Genomic DNA, 22,348 nt, shown 5'->3' on the forward strand with positions numbered 1-22,348 from the left:
TGGTGAATTGATTAGTGCACTCTGCTCTTTACACAGTCTATTGAAAGGACAAGAGCAGACAAGGACACATATGGCTCAACAAACATGGTTTACATTCATTCCCCAACACCCAGAGCATGGTTCACATTTGCATAAATATAGTGGCATATAAATAGGACCAGCCTTTGATGAAGAATTGACAGTTTGGGATCCAGTTGAAACTGCCAGACCATGCACCAATTGTCTAGTATTTATGCACTGAACAAAAATTGCATCCATTTCTGGCTAATGACTTCCCAAACAACAAGATCAGTGGATGACTGCATGGACCTCCCTGCAGGGAGCACTTTTCAGGATGAGACCCTAAGAATGCTTACCATGTCCAAACAAAAAAAAAAAAAAAAAATAGTTCAAACACATTTACACCAAAGCAAGGCAGTCACTTATTTTGGGCTACATCTACAAGATAAATTCAAATTTATTAAAACTGATTTTATAATTGCAGCTTTAAAAAAATTTTTTTTAGCACTCTCACTTCCCACAGGCTCCCAACAAATTTGACACATTGCTTCCACCCTGAAGTCACCAAACATCCACTGTTGCAGCAGTGCGGTGTGTGAACCTATCCCACAGTTCTCTCCACCCGGCATTCTGAGGTGGGAGCCAGGTGCAGCAGCGCTGTCCATTTCCCAGGTCCCTGCAGCTTGGGAGAACCTGGGAAACTGACAGTACAGCAGCCCTGGTCAATTTCCCAACTCCTGCTAGTAGTGAGGAGCTGGGAGCCAGGTGCAGCACGTAGTTTTGTGGCATACCTGCGGGACACATGTGGAGACTAATACATTCCAATTCAGGGCGTGGTGCTTCCACACTAGTGTTTGATATTTTAAATTCAAAATTGATGCTATACCCATCTGTTAGCGTCAATATTTTGTTATTGATATGAGGGCAGATTAAATCAAGCTAACAATATTTACAGAGCACACACTTCACTGATAATGCCTTTTTCTAATGTCAGGGACACTTTAGTTTTAAGTCATTACATAGCTCCAAGGACAAACAATTCAACCATCACTGCTCTACAACAACTGAAATTGGGCTAGACTTCTGAATGTCCTGGCTTGGGCTGGGAGAAGCAGAGGCCAAAAAAACAAAACAAAACACAACAACCCACCAGTTATTTTCATCCTTCTAATAGTTTCCATTCTTTCATACCCAAACCCAAGCACCCATCCCCAATGAGAAATACAGTATCTGACCCTGCTGCATCTTTGGTAGATAAGAAACTTCAGATTTTTCAAAACACAAACTCTTGTCAAGGATGGTCTAAGTTCACTTGGTCCTGCCACAGTGCAGGGGCTGGACTGATCTCTTAAGGTGCCTTCGAGCCTGGCCTTTCTATGAGTCTATGAGGCTGGAATCATCTTCAGGGAGTGCAACTGGAGGAAGAACTCCAGCCAATGACGGAACAGGAAGTTACAGCAGCTGTACAATCTGAGGTCAATGATTTTCCCAGTGCGGCTTTAGCTTTTGCTCTGTCTCATTCCCTCTGGCCCAGAGAGCTGTATTAGTTTCAAGGCTTCCCAGCCCTCTCAGTCCCACAGGCTACTTAGCTGAAGAATTTTCAAGGCAGCAGACTGTGTTATGGGTCCTATGTGACAATGATTCTAAGTCTAATTCCAAATGTTTAGTAAGAAAAGGCTCAGCTTCCCAAGTTGGTGCCCAGGAACCCTGAAAGCATCTCCATATCTGACTGTTCCTGTGTCAGAAAACAAGGGAAAGTTTAAAAACAAGCTGTTTTTGGAAAACAGGTAGGTCTCAAGCATATGGGTTATGGATTTGCCTGTGGTTTCTGTTCCTTCAGTAAAAAGGGATGGTTTGGCTGACCCAACTGTTCTCATTAGCTACTCCAGGTATCCTTATTGCTGCATGAGACACTCCTTCAAATGGGACTGTACATATTTACAATACCAAAAATTCAGGAAAAAGACACAAAACTGCTTAATGGAACCCCTGCCTCCTTGATATAGTATAATTACTCACTTCATCTAAAGCCATGAGAAGTCACTTTGGGCATGGCATTTCTGAACCCTTGTTCACCTTCGTTTAGGCAGTGATGCAAGCCAACCAGTTCAAAATGACTGCCTCTAAGTGACTTTATCCCTTGATAATACCTCAATCTCATCAACAGCTGTGTGGCTAATAAGCCCTCCTTAGACTATAATAAGGATCCTTTATTAAAATACTTTTCAAATTATTTTTAAAAATTACTCCATCAGAAGGGTTACAAGTAGTGAATTTGCATTGTTGGTTTGGTATTGATCCACTTCCTGTAGCATGCCATACAATTACTACTGAAATAAGCTATAGACACAAGCATCCTTTACATTATGATGACTGTATGTACATGAGAGGGTTGCAGTGCATTGATTATCAGCAGAGTTAGAACACAGCCAGAAACAGAGATTGTTTAGACAAACCCATAGCACAGAGTGGCTTCTGTAACTAGGTAGTGAAAGTGTCATTGATCACTTTGAAACACTGTAACCAGGGGCCTAATCTTGCAGTTTTTAGAAAAGCAGGACTTTGTCTTCATTAAGAATTGGACCATCAGGCTCTGCAACAGGCAGAAGTCAGTGCAGGAAATGAGTACCTGTTCATTATTGGAAAGATGTTGATACCAACAGTATGTAAGCAATATCAGTAAATTAAACCCTGAGATCAATAAGTCTTTTAAGCAAACAGACCAATCATGGTTTAAGTAAAAGGTGGCTCACTTTAATAAACAAACAAACATCAGTCACTATTTAACAAGACATTCTAAAAAAAGTAATCACATAATTTGATAGTAATTTACAAGTGGATGGTATACATTAAGATACAGAGGTAGAAGTTCACTTTTACAATGTTTCACTAATACACAGATTACCAAATTCAAGGCACAAAATTGTTTGCTTTACAAAAAGTACTGTAAAAATGCCATTTGCTATTCTACTATGCAACAACTTTTTTTTTTTTTTAAAGTCTTTGCACCCTTCCATATTCCACACACAGTAGTTACATCAAACATTATTTTCCTTTTCTTTTGCTAAAAGTGGGCATAAAACCAGGACTTACATAAACAATCTATATCTCCACTGGCGTTGCTTTGTATTTTAGGTGAGAGCCCAGCAACAGAAATTTAATACAACAACTTCCTTCTGGGATTGGTGTGGAGGCTAGCAGCGTGTGGATGCAGTGGGGCTGATAGAAGGAAGATTAACAAGGTAGAAATAAACAGCCTCCTAGAGTAGCAGTCTGCCATCAGAGTGACTGACAGAACACAGAGCACATTTCAAGTGACCTGACTTGAAAGAGCTGATGGCTTAAACCACAGACTGCACTTCTCTGGATGCTCTATGCAGTTTTGCTCTGACAATATTCCAAAGACATCTATTTGCCTTTGAATTGGAGATTTACAAATTCCTTTTTAAACCCAGAAGGCATATAGTCACTGCATAAGAGAATTACATGGCAGGTTAGCCATGGATCTTTTGTAACTTGCGTTAACATGTGGAAGGATGCATTCATAGTCAGTCCTTGAATTTGTTAAAAAGGTCACGTGTAGGAGTAGTTTAAATTGCATGAGGTTGTTTTAATGCATAGAGGAGGAAAAAGCAATTTCTGAAACACTGCATCTTCTAGCTGTAGACAGCTTTTAAACATTGGCAGTCTGAGAAAGATTCCACAGTGCATCTCTACAAAAAGTAGTATAACTAGCTTTACTGTACATACAGTAATAGTCTAAAGGACAATGGTGGCAGCTACATTTTAAATTCACTTTACCTATCACATTTTCCAAGTATTCTAGTCACTTTATTTACAGTATGTTTAAAAAAAACATTGATTTTTTTTAATTTCAATACACAGGTTTAGGATTGAAGAGAATGCCACAGTAAAATGTTGACATTTGCATCAGCTAGATGCAAGTGCACTTCAGAATTCAGTCATGTAACATTTTTATCATAGTCAGCTATAAATGCCAGTCCATATATAACAGTGCTAGATTCCATTTTTTGCTTCATTGTTGTTTGTAGCCTGTTTTCTTTGAGCAATGAACGGGTACATACACTTGTCTGCTCCCAAGAATCGGTACATGCACACAACTGCTTCAAAGGGCAAGATGCTGCGGGGAAAAAAGAAAGGGGCAGAAGGTTATACATCTTTGACAGTGGAACGAAACTTCGTGTACCATGATCATTTTTATGGAGATATAATTTAGCATTTCTGCACTTACTGGTGGGACAAAGCATTTATGTTTCTCATTTCTTTAGGATATTTATGGAAAAAAGTGTCAGCTCAAGCTACACATATCCTCTTTCTTTCATCTCCTACTCATGCCAAGCCTTATCACAGAACCTCCACACCCTTCTCATGCATGACCTAGCTGATGCTGTCTGTTACTTCCTTGTTTAGTAATGAAAGATCTCTTAAAATGGAAGCCCCCCTCCTCAAACCAGTGTTAGAAAAATAAGCCATTATACACGTAAGATACACAAAACTCCCAGACAACTGTAAAGATAAAGATATGGAGTAACTTCAGTTGTCTCTAGCAATTCATATCCCTGGTTTTGGGCCCAATTACCCTTTCCATAGAAAGAATCCTAGAAGGAGTGAGGCTCCCTGCAGTCTTCTCCGAAGAAATTTCACTAGTGGGGGAAAGCAGGCTTTCTACACCCCTCCTTCTACCCATACATACTTGTATTACCATAGCAACCAGAAACCCTAGTCATAGACCAGGGCCCCACCGTGCCAAGTAAGTTGTTGGGATCTGAATGGCTACCGGACTGGTACCAAATCAGGCATGCAGCAGGATCTGAGTTGTCAGAATTCAACTCCTTCATTTTTGGAGTACTGGGAGGTAGATGTTGCTTATGCAGGTTGTTTTGCTGCTTGTAACACTGTTTGTGTGCTAACACAGGGAAGCCCTTGATTTAAAAACTGTTGCTGCCTGGTGTGTGAATTGCGCAGAAGCTGCTGAGGAGACCTTTGATCTCACCATTGGAAAGCTGGAGTGCTGAACAGGCTATAGCAGGAAGGGTCTTTGAACTGGCTGCTGATGTTGCATGGAGCACTAGCTGGGCAAAGAGCATGGAGGCAGTCTCAGAAGCCACTAAGCACGCTGCAGCCAGTTCTAAATGAGTTGCAGATAAAGCTTCCTACTCGTTGCCAGAAGAGGCCCAGGCTCCCTCCCAAGAAGGGCTGACATGATTTTGAGGCCTGGACTGTTGGTGTGTTTGTTCACCATGATAGGCCTCAGGAAAAAAATAGAGCAGTTGTGTCATGAATGGAGCAGACTCCTAAAACTTAGGTCCAAACTCCTCACAAGAAATCAAGAGGAAAGGGCTAAAAAACTTGTCAAAGCCTGTTTTAAGTGCTATTCCAATGTGACGGATACTGAAGAACAAAAATCTGAGAACAGATCATCTGTGGAGCACCAAAAAGCAGTATGAATGGACTCCAGTCAACTCTTGATAAACAGGTGGTCTGGTTCTGCCTCTCATAGTACATAAGGTTGGAATGGCCATCTCGACTACAGAAAACAGAGCTTTGCCATTTAAAATAAAGTCATTCAGTTGGTCAGGTAGAAGGGAGGCTCTCTGGTTCCCTGCATTTTGAAAATGAGTTGTAGACAAAACCTACTGATTCTCCCCTTCTTCCACACATCTGTGTAGACCCCAGGGAATCTGCAAGAGGTCAGAGCTTCTAAATCAACTCTGGGGCTCGATTATTACATATATTCTTCTGTTAGCAGTTACATCAAGATCCACCCATAAAGGAGGTTCAATAGCGTGAAAGATTGTTGCAGAGAATTTAGTGAAGCCTCAGGTTTTTGTTGAAAAGGGAAAACAAACAAACATCCGTTGGCCATGTCCCTCGTCATGCAGGTCCCCAGGTCTAGACAGCTCATGTTGTAGAAAGTGATCTTGTAAATGAAGGGAGGCCATTTAGGGGTCTGGGGCAAATAGATTTAAAAATCTGTCAGGGATGGTACTTGGTCCTGCCAAGAGGGCAGGGGACTGGGCTCTATGACCTCCTGAGGTCCCTTACAGTTCTATAAGATGTGTGTCTCCATATATATTATAGATTTGTGCACAGAACTCAAGGGAAAAAGGCCTCTGACTAAGCTGTTTGGATTTAAAGCCATATATTTGTCTAAAGCGCTTAATAGCTAGTATTTCAGAAGTTACCTTTTCATGAAGGTTACCATGTACATCAAGCGAGGTGTGCAAATCATAGGCTGATCTGTAAGGATAGCTCTCATAGCCTGCTTTACACAGTAGTCTGGTTTCAGAGGTGGGAGGAAAGGCTCAATTTCTTTTCTGAAAGATTTCATTTTTAGAACAGGTTGACAAAATTACATCGATTGAGCTATGGTAAAATCTGTTGACATTATTAAAAACTCAAAGTGGAATCTGTCTAGCTTTAGAGTTTTTAACCTTACTTGTTTGGAGTATTTAAAAGCTAGTTCTCTAATACTCAAGTAGCAGCAACATTTCCATGATTTTCTATTAACATTTTGTTATAAAGAATATCTTACAGACTTAAGCTATATACAGTACATATAATTTGATCACATGTTCTTCTATTAAGTGCCATTTTAATTCAATATTAAGAGCCTCATTAAATGTATGAACAATTGCTTCAGGTAAATACAATCTCGGTATTTTGCTGGCATAGATCCCTGCCTACTACTGATAGAAAATGCATGTAAAGTGGCTAAACTAATGCATTTTTATAGCACTACAACCCAGGATGAGAGAGTGCTTAAAAAAAAAGCTAGACAAGTGCTATTATTCTTCAAAAACAGAAGCTAAACCTCAAGGGACACAATTCAACTTGCTCAGGATGAGACAGCAAATCAGTTCTTGCCATATCAAGCCATTGCCCATAATGCCTTTTTAATTGCTAAAAGTTTATTGGTACTGGGATAAGTGTATTTTGAGTAACAGGTCTTATTTTAGGCATAATTTCCTACAGACAGGAGAAAAAGGAACAAGAGTACAGTACATCGTAGAAACATTTCTCTACACATGACTAGCAAGATATTCCCTGTCAGTAGTCAGTAATTGTACATATGCTATACCAGTACCTACCCCGAGTCACCACCTCACGCCCATCTTTCCTCTCAGTTTGTGGCAGTAGTTACATAAAGAAAAAGTAACAGGTGTCATTTTACCTGTTTTTCTTTACCCATAAATTTGAAATCCAAACCCTCAGCGTTTTGTTTAGATAAAACATGCTCAGAACTAAAGGATTAAGAATAGGGTTCTTAGGACAGGGGACAGGAAGAAGCAAGAAAGACTATACAGCTGGTCTGCTCACCTGATTCTACATCCTCTGAACATTCCTGTGTCTACAAGGTAAGGGCAGACCAGGGTTGTTTTAATGCCTTCTTTATCAGCAGCCTTCAATTCGTGGCTCAAAGATTCATGGAAACCCACAGCTCCAAATTTGCTGGCACAATAATCCTGTATAGGCAACAAATTACGAATACATCACAATGAAGAGTATAATAAATTGAAAGGGCTTAATCTTTCATTCCTTCAAGCAAAGTTGCAGGTGATAGAACAAAGAGTAAATCATATTTAAAAGAAAAGCCATATTTGGTGTGGCTCTTAAGTCTATTTTCAAAGCAGCAACACAACAAAAAGACATGCTTTGAATACACAGCCACATCAGCCCATGTGTCATGTTACCTTTAGGGCAGTTCACACACTAACTCAGTGAAAGCAGACAAACTTGAGTTAAATATCAAGGAGATGTCCTTTGAAGTATATTTAACCCTATACCAATAGGCCACATTGTTTAAAATAAGGCTTAAGACATGGAAAGTAGACACACAGTAACCATTGCATTTTGGGCCCAGTACTTCCACAGAGTAATTTCCACTCCCTTCCTCATGACAGTCGTAACAGAGATTGAGCAAGTTACTTTAAGTTTTGCCTCAGTTTCTTAACTGTACAACAAAAAAAATAGTTTTCCTGTCTCAGAGATAGTGTCCAAAAGTTACATACTACATGGCTGCAATACTAAAGTTTCCATTAGCATAATCTAGCAGAGATACCTGTGTGCAGACAAGTTCAAGCAAGCATATTGTTTAGGTCATACATGGGTCCACTGGTCATATTAAGATGGGGTACTAGAAGCCACACAAAGTCTTGTGAGCTATGCCTAATTTACATTTTACTTCTTGCTCAGGGATGCCTGTAATTCACAGGTATTAATGAACCTGCCCCTCGAAAGCCTGAACAAACACTAGAGAGTGTGTTGCTGTTTTGTCCACAACATAATTATTTGCTATGGGTTTAAACTAATATCTATTGCTATCCAGTCCTCTGGCTCCAATCACTACTGCAGTGCACTGAAGTTCTACTGCCTGTTCTGATGCACCACTGTTAAGTTATGCAAGAATTCAGAGCTAGTGTTTTTGGGGGCTCAATCTTACATACCTTAAAGGGGTCCAACTCTATGTTGGTGCTCATTACTTTCTGAAATACTAGACTCCTTTAAGATACCTCATGGTAGGCACCCAGAAAAAAAAAATCACTGATCACTTCTGAAAGTCTTGGCCTAAAATCTCCAAGGGCTTGTTTATACTTGCCCCCAACTTCAAAGGGGGAATGGTAATCAGGGTGACAGCAGATTAGTAATGAAGTGCTGCAGTGAACACGCAGCACTTCATCAGGCTAATTCTCCCCCACAGCAACTTCGAAGCTTCAAACTTCGAAGTGCCTTTACTCCCCAAAAGTCTGACGCTTCGAAGTTGCCGTGGGGGAGAATTAGCTTAATGAAGTGCTGTGTATTCACCACAGCACTTCATTAGTAATCTCCCCCTGCCCCGATCACCATGGCCCCTTCAAAGTGGGGGGCAAGCTTAGACCCAGCCCAAGTGTAGTGTGCAGACACTTATGCTTAACTTTCATCCAGATTTGCCATAAAGGGTTGTACTCCCTAAGCACACTTGTTTTGATAACACACAAACCAGTGGCCCTGTAAAGACTTAAACTTTGCAGTTATAGATTATAAACTGTATTAACAGTGGCTGCTGCATACAGTCACTTTAAGGAAGGTACTCCAGAGACATGTGAAACTCGCATTTAGGCTCACACTGAACAAAACTTCAGTGAGTTCTTTCAATTTGCTAGTTAAGAAAAGGGTGGGTTTCCCCCCACCACCTAAGACATTAAAATAATGTAAAACTGAAGTTGGCAAAAATCAATGTCAGTGTAATTTTTTTTTCCTCCACCAACCATGAAAAGTTAGGTTTGGCAGAATTCAATGTTAACTGTTTTGATTATTCTGTGGATAATACTGAGGTTTGTTTTAAAGTATTTATTTTGAGTTTCAATTATTTCTATTTTCACAGTTGCAGAAAATTAAGTTCTTTGACTGCCACTACTTAATAACATTAAATGTTGAGATTCAAAAAGTTTAAAGTCTTATAACTATTTAAACACAATTGTCAACATCATAAGTAAATATCCTTAAAATTATTTCATAATTTCACAGAGTTCTCTTCATCTATTGGCAAATTGATGGAGATAACTTTTCATAATTTTGTATGTATAGAGTGAATATTTACTGACAAAATCTGAATCCTTCCAAACCTACTTATGCTATATTGTTGACAACAGAAAAAGGCATTTCTCATTTGTGATAAAGCAAAATGTAATCTTTACTACACAGTGAAACAAACCTCCACTCCAGCAGTACTGAACAAACCCAGGGAACTTGCAACTGTCACAATGTGTCCATGATTCATCTCCAGCATCTTGGGAAGGAATGCTTTAGTGGTCTATAACGTGAAAGAGAAAGAGAGAGAGCACGCAAGTCCATTACTGCAAGAATAAAGCATTAGTCATTCTAGACTTCTATTCAATGTGATTACACATGATTCTGAACATCTGAGTTTTCCCAAAGTTAATGCCAACAGAAAAACCATATTATGTCCTTCATGTCAGACTATGGGGCAGAAAGGATTATTGTCTGGGAAATGTTAAAGTTAAAGGATCAGTTCAACTCATATTTAATTTTCTACACAAGACTAATTATCAGGAAAAAGAGGGGGGAAAAAAAAAAGATTAGTTTGACGTACAATGGAAATCAATTTTATAAAAAGGAAACTGTTTAATTACACCATGTCTGTGCTAAGAGTCAAGAGACAGAGTTGCTTCCTGGCCAGATATTTTATAAATTGGGAAGTTCTTGTGATTTTATATCATTTACTCATTTCTTTCTGAACATTTTATAAGAGTGGAAAACCTTGCCTGCAGTATTTGGGTTATATTACCTTCCATGTATAAACTAAACTATATCAACTACTCATCTCATGGTTAGTTGGCACCAATAAGCACTGGTACAAAAAACAAATATCAATAAAAAAATAGTCAAGGTTCAGCAATAAAGCTTCACTTAAAATAGAAGCTTTGCAGGTTTGATTTTGCTCTCTTCAATTTTACCACAGGTAACTACACCTATGCTATTCAATCTTTTAGCATTAAGAGATCGGATTTAATCTGGTAAATTAGAGATTCAGACTCTGGTCTGAATTCTCAGTTATGCCCAGAAGTGAATGTGAACTGTATATGCTAAAATACTTAGCTATTCAATTACTAGTGTTGTAAGTAGTCACACAAATCTAATCTCAGAAGAATCTAAATTTCAAGTCTCACTGAAAGCAACTTAATTGTTTGGGATTAAACAGCAAGATGTCCGATGCAGCTACAAAAAAAGAGGGACTACTGGTACAATATTTTAATGAAAATGCAGTTACAGTTCTGATTTACACTGAATTCTATCACAAAGCCACAGTAAGTATGTGCTACTTAATTGGTGTCAGCTGCATACTTTACCAAAATATAAAACTATAGCTGAAACCATCTAATTCCATTCTTAGGCTGTCTGCTTTTTCTAATCAGATGTCAGGACAGTTTTGCTTCAACAATTTTCACGTGTTCTTGTGCTACATTTTTTGCCTGCAGGTGTTAAATGACTAATCCAAACCCAATTCCACACAAAAGAAGTTTTTACTCCACAGCTGGCAAGTGACAGAAGATTAAACAGCCCTGACTCCTTGCCACTTCTACTGACGCCTATATTTTTTTTTAGATTCTGTTTCAGACAAATTAATTTTTCCCCCAGAAAGTCTGAAGTGAGTTCCCACTTGTTTATTCCTCCCTTCATGGCAGGCTATGGTAAACCTCTTATAGAGATTGAAACAAGAGTTTAGTTCTCTTGCCAGAGTAATCTGTGCCAGGCACAGAAAGTTCCAACTTCTCTTCCCATGCTGCATGGCAACAGAACCACTTGTTCAAAAGGCAGCCTGGTCTGATGTGCAATAGGCTTTATCCTGAGGGCACAGTTGTTTTAGAGTGCATTCCAGCCTATGACACTAAGTTGTCAGAAGAGGTGTTCTACAAATCATTATCTTTTAATGTTGAAGTGGATGGGAACTAAGAGGAACACACCAGAGATCTGAAACAGTGTGTATCGTATCAACTGGCCAAAGGCCCATTACAATGGACTAAAAGTAATACTGCTTCCTCCACAAAGCCCTACTTGTATATCTCGATCCTCAGCTCAAAGTTTTCAGATCAAGGAGGGCCCAATATTACGAGACACAAGATTGACGAGGTAATAAGTGGGATCAGCTTGTGCTACAACTGCAATACATGAGCTAATAGAATTCAAAAGTCACCTAAACAGTTGACTTTAGTTTTAATGTTTTGACTTGTCATATGCAGTCACATCCCTGGTGTACATTTTAACTGGTGTACTGCCCTCCCCCTTTTAAAATAGAAATTCAATAGCTTGTGTGGTAATAGCTACCACTGGGTTAAAAGCAACCCCTGTAGACTTCTCATTTCAGTTCAACCTTCTTAAGTGGTTTGAGGGCAAAAATCTACCCTTGCTGCAAGCTGGGTTTATCCCTTTAAAAACCTGCAGATGCCTTTTGAGCTCTTCACTGAGGCCCAGTACTTCCACAAAATCTAGTTTCCACTCCCTTCCTCATGACAGTCAGTCATTCTCCTGTATGGTCCCCAGAGGGATCTGCCCCAGATCCCTCAGCAATAACAGCCTTGTGCAGGTTCCACCAAGTTTCCTTTCAGAAGTCTAGAATTTCAGAATGACTGTGCCCATCTCATGATACTCTGCATATGAGGCTCTGCAGTTATGTTGTGAGAGTAGAACTCTTGCTATGTGGCAGAAGGGCTGAGGAAGAATAGGGCAATTACTTTGGAACCAGCATGCTACTGACTTTTGGGAGCTTTTCTGTTTTGTAGACCAGTGCAATGCAGTGAAAATGTGCATCTGACCTATCAGATGACAGGCAAATCTTCTACTCCACTTCAGACTCAGTGATGTGGCTCCTTCAATGGAGGACATGTTGCTTGTGATTTTTCCCCCCCAAGAGCATTTAAATAAAGCAGTGCAACAATTAGGATGCATCCATAAGTCATGTTAGATTTTGAAATTTATTTTATGTTATAGCTATATGGAGGGGGGAAAAAAATCTAAGCAACTTCACTACATCAAAGACATGTCTCAGTACAAAATATTCAGTTACTTCATCAGTACATAGTCAAGGAAGAGTTAAAACAAACAAACAAACAAACAAACCAAACAAAAACAGTTCCTTCTGTCTCAAAAAAGGAGTCCATTACCATCATATTACACTCCTTCAAAATCTGAGATTAGAGGTTTTTGCAGAATGGCCTCCAGGTCACATGTGGCCTATCTTAGGCCAAGAGAACATCATGTTAACAAATCGATCCTTATTCAACTGAAAGAGCAGATCACACTATTATTCTGCTTTTTTGTGTGTTGACACACACTTTCAAAAGAAGTTCTTTTGGAAGAGATCTTCCTGAACAGCTTCTTTCAAGAGATCTCTGAAACAAATTAGGAAGAAGGGTTCTTTTGAAAAACGGGGTTTATTTTCAAAGGAACCCCATATACACAGCTGTTTTTGCTTCTGGAACTGAGATCGTGTGAGAATATGCAAATAAAGCAAGGTATATACATATACCTCATTCGCATTTCCAATCTTGCTTATTTGCACTTCCCTTTTGAAAGGGAATGTAGCATAGATGCAGCCAGGGAGAGGTGGTCTCAAAGAACAGGCCCCACACCATTTAGGGCCTGATCAATAGAAAGTAACACCAGTGTGAAAATACTTGGGCAACACATGCAAATCCTACAAATGCTAAAGACATATGCTCATACTAAAACAGTCTGTTCAACAAGAAGGCACTTGTACTGTGCCTCAGATTCCATTATGAATGTATTTGAAGGATAGTACACGACAATAATGTAATCAAAATGGAAGCACAGATGTCAAGTGCAAAGTTGGCATTTGAAATAAGTTATCAGGCATACATGAAAGAAGAAGCCATCTCAAAACACTGCCACATCCTGATCACCCACAGCAGTTAGGTATCTGTCTAAGCATATGCCTCACAAGTTGTGGACACGGTTTAATCAAACAAACATGAATTTCTAGACTCAGTCTAAATAAAAAAAAAAGCAGTCCTGGAGCACTTTAAAAGACCAACAAAATAATTTTTTAGGTGGTGAGCTTTCATGGGATAGACCCACTTCTTCAGACCATAGACATACCAGAACAGATGGCTATAGTCTGAAGAAGTGGGTCTGTCCCATGAAAGCTCACCACCTGCTAAGTTTTGTTAGTTTTTAAAGTACCACTGGACTGCTTTTTTGTTCTGATAGAACATAGACAAACACAGCTCTCTCTCTGTTACTAGAATCAGTCTGTCACAAGATAGGTTCTTACAGGCCTACCCTGTGGTCTGTCCAGCCTCTCATTAAAAATCCCAAAATTAAGTTATTCCCATGAATAGCTGCCCCAAAAAGGACCTTCTTACTAAGCTTCTAGCCTAACCTACATCTGTGATCAGCACAGCCTCCTCCACACACTGAACCAACACAGGAAACCGGGGACATCTAACCCAGCTAAGCCTGGTTTCCAGTTGCTTAAACTTCACAGATCCTTAGTCTTTTCCTGCCTAGTCCCATCAAATAAGTAGCATATGGGACTAAGTGATAAGTGCTCATGGGTGGCCATGATGCCTGAAGTTGGGAGACTTAGACAGGCAGCATAGCCCCCACCATTCAAAAGCAGTACATGCAAGCTGTCCAAAGTATTAGACTACAGGAAGCCTGTTCAGTATTGCCAACTTAAAGCATTCAAGTCACAAGTCAGGCTCCACAGAAAACTCATGGGATTGGCACAAGTCATAAGATTTTAACAAACAGATCTCAGGCTTACTAGCATTCTGAGCTTCCCCCATGCCCTACTTTTTCCCTTTGCAGGCATGGTGTATAGAAATGTAGAGCTTAAAAATAAATACCATTCTCTTATACTCATGTGATGCTGAGAACTGGTGCTCTTAGTAAAACCCACAGCAATATGACACTTGCCAAACTGTAAGTCACCCATTGATGATCACAGAACAGTGGGTGGAATTAAGTTAAGTATGTTACGGTGGGTAAAAACAGACACGCTGTAATAGTGATTATGAAATACAGTAACTTAAATTACAATTTCTCAGTCTAATGTATTCTAAGTGAGCCTTGTTTAAACACACAGAATTCAAAAGATCTAAGACAAGTTTCTAGATTGTAGAATAGTTCAGAAAAGGTCCACTTGAAATGCAATGGACGATGAACAATCCAGTAGAGATTGACTAAAAAGCACTTTTCCCAAATCTGATTTTTATGGATTATTTAAATCACTTCCTTGCTCTCCAAGTAGTTCTATCTTAGCTTCTGAATACATATCCCTACAAGCCAAAAAATGCTTGTTTCCTGTGCACACAGCTTTAATGACCTATTAGACAAATGTGTAAAACTGAACAGGCATTTATATGTCATTGTGTACCTTTAGCAATCTGTTCTCAATCTTTTGCTTTACGGCAAATTAACTTCTAACACTTCTTCCCTCCCCTTCCCAAATTCTTTAGTTCCATTCTTGGTGCTCTTAATGAAACAAAACTCAAAAGACTGTGCAACTCAGAACAGCAATGCAGCTGCAGTGTCAAATCAAATTAGTCTAAAGTACAACAAAGCAGAATATGAAAAAAATACCACATTTGTGCAAGTATGATTTTTTATTATGTTTTGAATTAATATTTTTAAGTAGTAATTTCACAAGAATTACTAAGTGTTAACAGGATGCAAGTTCAGGAATAGTGGATGCTAAGTGGAAAGGGTTCATGAAAGTAGGAAGAGGTCAATGCCACACAATCAAGTTATCTTGATTTCATCAAAAAGAATCCAGAAAGCCTGTGCCAGCTCAGCAAAACTAAATTTAGGAAGGGGGCTTTACAATACAGTGGAAGTTTTCGTAACTTTTGACTCTTCATTCAAGTTCCCAACAACCCTTTCCCACCATTCTGGCAACACAAAGGAGCTGGTTAAACTGGCTTTACAGCTATGCAGGAATTCCCCCTCTGCTGGGGAATCTGAATGACACAATAGGTCCATACAGCTACCCTCCTTACAACCCCCTCATATAAAGGGATGGTCAGAGGAAAGGAGCCTGATCATTAAGCTTTTTACTATAGGGTCTATGCAGGGAAGTTTATCAGCATTATTATTGCTATATAATAGCAACAACTATTGCTCTAGTTATATCAGTACAGTAACACCAGTAAATTTACCCTGGTGGGTGTGCCCCAGCTATTCCCAGCTGCCAGAACTGCCCATTGGACAGCAGAGTATATTTTAAGTAGCAACTAAGTGGGCTCCATCATTAGCTGGTGCCCCTTCCTTTGACTCCAAGTCCTGTCTTAAGCACAGCTCTGAGATCTGTGAATTGGAAGTAGTCCCATAAACCAGGTCTTATTTAGAAAGCTCCATCAAGCCTGGAGCCATAAGGAATCCCACCTCAATAACGACTGGATAATATATTACTGACTTATGTTCACATGCCATAGAGTAAAAGCAGCTTCTCATAGACCGAGCAAGACAAGACCCCTGAGTCATGGAGCACATAACAGGTTCTAGCTTCCACAGGCAATCACCTAACTCCCTTTACAAACACTCATGTCTAGGCATACTTCCTATGCATAGCTATTGAACAGAACTGCTACATGCCCAAACTCCCCCCACCGCAGCCTATGGAGAGTGGTTAAGAAACAAGGTATCTTTCACCTAGCAGCTGTAGTCCCCATTGAGGCAGCATATGGACTACAGAAGCAGTTTCTCATGAACCAGATCTGTATTACATGTTCATTTGTACAAAGGTTAAGAATCAGTGGGCTTGTCAGTGGAAACGAACATTTTTTTCCAACATGATTTTTTCAAAAGATTGAAATTAGATTAAAATTACTAAAATCTTTTATTTAACTACAATTTCAGGACTATCCCCAAAATATCTTCTTGTGTGTACTCAACTAACTATGCAAGAGTTCTACATATATTTATTCACAGCAAGCAAGTTATATCTTAGCTTATATTATTTTCAGCTTGACTGAAAAGCATTATTAGAAGTCAAGGCTTTATTTAAAAAATGTTTTTAACCTAACCATTTCCAATCCAAAAACTGACCAAACAAGTTTAATGCATTGAGAGCTATGAACAGATAGTAACTTTCAAATAACTGATCATCACATCTTTCTGGATATGCAAAATATAGTAACTAGTAGCAAGACATTTACAGTGAGGTTCACATTTTAGGGTCAGAGTGGCAATTAGGCTGAAAGTAAGTGAGCAATAAGTAACAAGACTGTGAGTTAGAGATTGTGCAACTCAGCAAGATTTGAGGAGACATAGGGTGGCAGCACCACCAGCTGAAAGTGGAGCTAGGAAAGAAGAACAGAAAGCCAGCCAAACTGCATAGTCATGTGAAAACAAACATGGTACATAGTGTTAAAACAGTTTGAGAGTTTTTTTTCCCCCTCCACACATGCAAATCTTTAGACACACACCAGCTTTTCCACCATGATTGTCTGCAACATTTCCCGCTCCCCACAGTCACAGCATTAGGACGCCAAGCTGGTGCAAAGTTGTTGCAACCCTAGACCAGCTACAGAGGTACCCATTGAACTTATGTCAGGATTGATAATCAAGTGTGGACAAGAAGGCAGGTACAGCAACTGATTCCTGAAGTTCCTTCCTGTATTAGACTGCTTTCAATTGATGCTTTCATTTGGCAAAAACAATTTTCAACTTCTGGCAATGCTGATCTGTGGACGTCGGATCAGTAGCTGCACCCAAGACTCAGCTTACAAGAAGTGCCAACACCTGCCTGGAACTGCTCATCAGGCAGAATTCACCACAGACTTATGTGGCCATTTCAAAGGGTTGGGGAAATAAAATAGGTTCTCTCTGTTTATTCTATTGTGTTGGTCACCTTAGATACTAAGCCTAAAAAAACTTAAGTCTGTACCACCATTTGGAATGGATAATTTTGTTGATCTGAAATGGTTAACTTATACTCTTCCATATAATTGTTTCTGCTGTCAGGGCTCTGGATGCAGCAAAAGATGCATTTGATTTTTCCTCAAACCAGACCTTCATTGAAAATAGGCATCTATCTTAAAGTATGAAAGGAAGTCATTCTAGAAATTGCCTTAATTTTGTGTCTGAAACAGGCCTTCTGTTCAAGAGAAAAAACATTACCCTTCCAATATTTTATTTTGAAAGAAGTCCCTTAGTTAGTTTTGCTCATAGCAGGCAGCACAACCTTCAATTTCTCACTAACGCATCATTTGCCCTTCACATAAAAACCCACTGTTTAGAAACCATGGGGATTCATTTAATATTAAACTGCAACAGTAGTTAATACTTAACATGCACAGTAATATCATTACAGTTGCCTTGCAACCAGAAGCTCATGAAAGAGCAAGATGGACTTTAAATAAATCTATAATGATGATGCAACAAGAAAGCAAACCTACACACAAACAAACCCAATATTAAGCATGCCCTGCTTGCTGATGAGTTGAAAATAGAAAGTTTGTCCAGGCACACAAGTTAGAGGTAAGAAAGGAAAGGCTGGTAGATGGAAAACAAAAGTAGTCACGGTAGCAAAGAAACTATGGGCCGAGGACTAGGCTTTCATTTACATTTAAGACAAAAATATATGAATATTCTCCTCCAACTCAGCATGAAATTATTTTGAAGTTATGTGAATCTCTTGTTCTAACATTTACTGTTCTAAGAAGTTAACCATTATTCCACATACACTGGATGAACATTCTTCCTTCCTACTGACCCAAAACAGATACATCACTATTTCTTACAGCATTTGCTCCAAAATGCAACTGACACTACTGAACTGAGATACAAGTGTCAAAGTTGTGTCATCAAGATTAAATCCATATGGAACAGATTTCTGATTTAAACTATTAGAACACCCACTGCAGCATACCATCTACTATATTTATTTAAAAAAAAAATCTAAACACCATCATTCAAATGCTAACACTAGCAAATGTGATTGTGTAATGATCAATTACATAAATTCCTCGACCGAGCTCTAGGAGTACAATTGCTATTTATGACCATTTATACTGCTGCAATGCTTTTCTTGCATTCAGTACTGTGCAGTATATCAGAAGCAAACAAACTGAATTAAGTGGTTGTTTTCTTGATCAAACTTAGGCCCAGAAAGCTCTTACTTAGGGGAGACAGAAATAAGTAGTCCTAAGACCATAGCAAACTAATACTATCAGTTATCTACAAGCATTAGTCAATTCTTCATTCTTTATCTACGATATATTTTAGAGCGTTTGTCTGTGGCTATGTCTAGATTGCTGAGGACTGTCGGCTAAAAAGATATGCAAATTACACAATGCATTTGCATATCTCCTGCCAACAGTTCTGTCAGGAGAGGTTTTCACAACATTTGGCCTGGCCGGACTCAGCCAACTGTCAGGAAAACCACCTCTGCCAGAACATCCGTCTGTCTTTCTTGTTCTACAACGAAGAAGGGATGTTGGCAGAACACTCCCAACACAGCTGACTTCTGCCCAGAAACCTCTGAACTTCCAACAGAAGACAGCAGTTTAGACATAGGGGCTGTGTCTACACTAGCCCAAAACTTTGAAATGGCCATTTTGAAGATTACTAATGAAGCACTGAAATACATATTCAGCACCTCATTAGAATGCTGGCAGCAGCAGCACTTTGAAGTTGACGGAGTTCGCCACCACGTGGCTTGTCCAGATGGGGCTCCTTTTTGAAAGGACTCCAGCAACTTCGAAATGCCCTTATTCCTAACAGCAGATAGGAATAAGGGCATTTCGAAGTTACCAGGGTCTTTTCAAAAAGGAGCCCCGTCTGGACGAGCCGCGCTGTGGCAAACCGTGTCAATTTTGAAGTGCCACGGCTGCTGGCATTCTAATGAGGCACTGAATATGTATTTCAGTGCGCCATTAGTAAACTTTGAAATGGCTATTTGCATGGCCATTTTGAAGTTTTGGGCTAGTGTAGATGTAGCCAGGGTGTTTGATCAATAACATCTCCAAAAAATGGCAAGAGCTAGGACTACCAAATTTGCTGTATAACTGCCTCTTATCATAACTTACAGCAACATAAGGGTTTGGTATTGCCAGGAAAACAGGATGGGCCTGGAATGGGATTGCTTCTAATAAAACCAAGCAGGAAAGAGACGGAATCACTAAATCAAGTACAGTCTTCCAAACTGACATAACTGAGTAAATGTTGAAAGAGACTGAACCCAGATGAGCCAGAAAAATGGGATTGCATCTCAATAAATCTTAGAGAAGAGGGATAAAACAAAGAAGTTTGGAATAGTGCTCTGTTTTGCTACTGCTAAATCAATGCTTAAGGTTTGAAAACAAGAAGCAAAATGTTTTTGGAAACCAACTTGACTATCCCCTTTTGTTAAAGCATAGCATATGGTAAGAGATAGGGATGAAGAAAAAACAGTACACTTTTTGGTATTCATTTAAAAAGAATTCAAATGACAAATTTTAACAATCCCATTTAAGAAATGCAAAATGAAAAAAACTATTTTTGAAAAATACAATCATTTAGATTAAGTACATACATTTTCCTTTCTTTTTTAAAATAAAAAAGCAGCCTTAATTGAGTTAAGAACCAGAGCAATGCAGGGTAAATCAGCTAGTCTACTTTAAACAGGTGTAATTATGTCATGTTTAGGACAGCTACACACGAAGTCTAGCTAAATTAAGTTTCTTGTAAACCGTAATACAAGATTTACTTGAGGTACAGTTGTTTCAGAGGAACATATGGAAAAATAAGACAGAAAAATGTAAGGCTGCACTTGTTATTGTGGGCTCATTAACATAGTTCTGGAGGTACCCTTACACTAGCTGAAGAGCTCAGTTTCCTGTGATACTTCCCTAATTCAAGGCATGTATACAATACAGTGCAAAGCAGATTTTCCTACTTCAAGTGCAGGTAAATACTCAGACTGAATCTAACGTTAACTTGAATAAAATGTTAGGCCATATTCTATTACAACATGTTTAAATTTTTTCTACTTTGAGTGGAGACTACAACTGACTGAGTTTTTTTCCTACATGAGATTCTTTACAGATGGGAAAGTATCATGTCAGGCTTGTGTTGGGTTAATGTATTCAGAGTCCGATTTGCCTTCGATCACACTTTTCTACTCTTCCTGTATACAGTTTTCTTCTTCTTCTTCTCTAGAATACAATTCCCCTGTGTTTACATGCTTATAAAGCTGGTAAATTCTTGTTTCTCCTGACAAGAGAATGGCAAGTGCTTTACATTTGTTTAAAAATCAAATGGGCTTTTTCTAGGTTCGATGGGGTGGACAGACGGGTTAGAGATCTTTTACTAGTGATGGCCTCAACATTCCTAGGAGTGGTGACATTAAGATGACAACTCACTGAGAATGAAGCACCTGTTCTAGGCAGACACCCATACATCTGTGCCCTGGAGAGCTTTGTTACCAAGTGACTGAGGTGAAGATTTAATGCCCTGGAGAAATTAATAAGCTACAAATAGAGCATGGGAAGTTAGCTCTGTCCAAAAACAACAGATCATTTGGAGCTGCTCCAAAAGGCTGCTGAGCTTAGATACAGAGACACAGGACCATCAAAGCATGCCTTTCTAGCTCCTAATCTTCCACCTTTGACCACAGCACCCACAAACCAACTTTGGACTTTGATTTTTTTAAACCAGCATGTTAACTGTCTTCCCCGAATACCACCTACTGCCAGCTTCTTAAATAGCACATATCCCTACAACATTCTTGGTCTCACTGACATTACAAAGGCCCACTACCCTTCTGTTGTCAGCATCCAACTGGTAGTTTATTGGGAGAATAATTTCTTGGCATCTTTGTTCATGTGCTGTGAAACCAAACCAATAATAATGTAGCAGGCCATGTGCTATGTTGACACTGAACACCAAACTGGGGTACATATTTTAGATAGGATTACTTGTGGTACAGAAGCAGCAAGTACATAGAAGGGAAGAAACAGAAGGCAGAGAACTGAGAAGACTCCGGAGGACTATTAATATCAGCAGCAATTAGCTCATATCCATACTGGGGGGAAAAAAAAAAAAAAAAAAAAAAAAAACAACAGGCAGGGGGAAGTATGGTAGATGTATTACCACAACAGGCTAAAGCTGCATCTGGCCTCAGACGTATAACTTCAGCCATGGCAGTACAGGGTTAAAATACCAAACCTGGGTTGAAGGTTGTTGTGTGTACATGGGAGAGGGAATAAGGCCGACATCCACATAAAAGCCTAAGTAACAGAGAGGAAGCCGTGCTAGTCTATATACTATCAAAACAAAAAAGCAGTCAAGTAGCACTTTTAAGACTAACAAAATAATTCATTAGGTGAGCTTTCATGGTCTGAAGAAGTGGATCTGTCTCACAAAAGTTCACCTAATGAATTATTTTATTAGTCTTATAAGTGCTACTTGACTGCTTTTTTTGTTTTTATAAAAGCCTAAGCTAACTCTGCAGGATACACATATCATTGGTCTACAGTGGCTCCCAGGAGCCCGCACTCACCAGAAGACTGCAGTTTTAGAATTACAACATAAACAAAAGAGCAATCAACAAGATTACATTTACTATTGTATTGTCCATTAAACAGTCTGCAGTTTGGTAGGCATATTCTAGTCACTGCACCAATTGTCAGAACTGTGTCTTTTTAAAAAACTACAAATTATTTTTTCAGCAAAGGGAAACCTTTGGGTCTACCACATCAGCTCGACCAGCATGTGTATTAGCCAATACAATTTCTTGCTATGATTGGATTTAAAAGCTGAGTGGAGAATCATGGATTTAAACTAACTCATTATATAAGTTGATTACATTTACTAGTTCTGT

At 39.2% G+C, this 22,348-nt stretch overlaps 1 protein-coding gene across 2 annotated transcripts in view; it reads right to left on the reverse strand.

Annotated features, from left to right (window-relative positions):
- Nucleotides 1-2,732: 2,732 nt before the first annotated feature.
- Nucleotides 2,733-22,348, reverse strand: part of RDH10 (retinol dehydrogenase 10) — a 40,356-nt gene continuing 20,740 nt past the window's right edge. For both annotated transcript variants that reach the window (XM_074987076.1, XM_074987075.1), the window contains exons 3-6: nt 9,716-9,814; nt 7,342-7,487; nt 6,207-6,338; nt 2,733-4,141 (exon numbers count right to left, since the gene is read on the reverse strand). In XM_074987076.1, the coding sequence (XP_074843177.1) occupies nt 4,018-4,141; nt 6,207-6,338; nt 7,342-7,487; nt 9,716-9,814 (501 nt within the window). In that variant the 3' untranslated portion in view covers nt 2,733-4,017. The remainder of the gene's footprint in view (nt 4,142-6,206; nt 6,339-7,341; nt 7,488-9,715; nt 9,815-22,348) is intronic.

Source organism: Carettochelys insculpta, chromosome 2, assembly GCF_033958435.1.
Source record: "Carettochelys insculpta isolate YL-2023 chromosome 2, ASM3395843v1, whole genome shotgun sequence".
Lineage (NCBI taxonomy): Eukaryota > Metazoa > Chordata > Testudines > Carettochelyidae > Carettochelys > Carettochelys insculpta.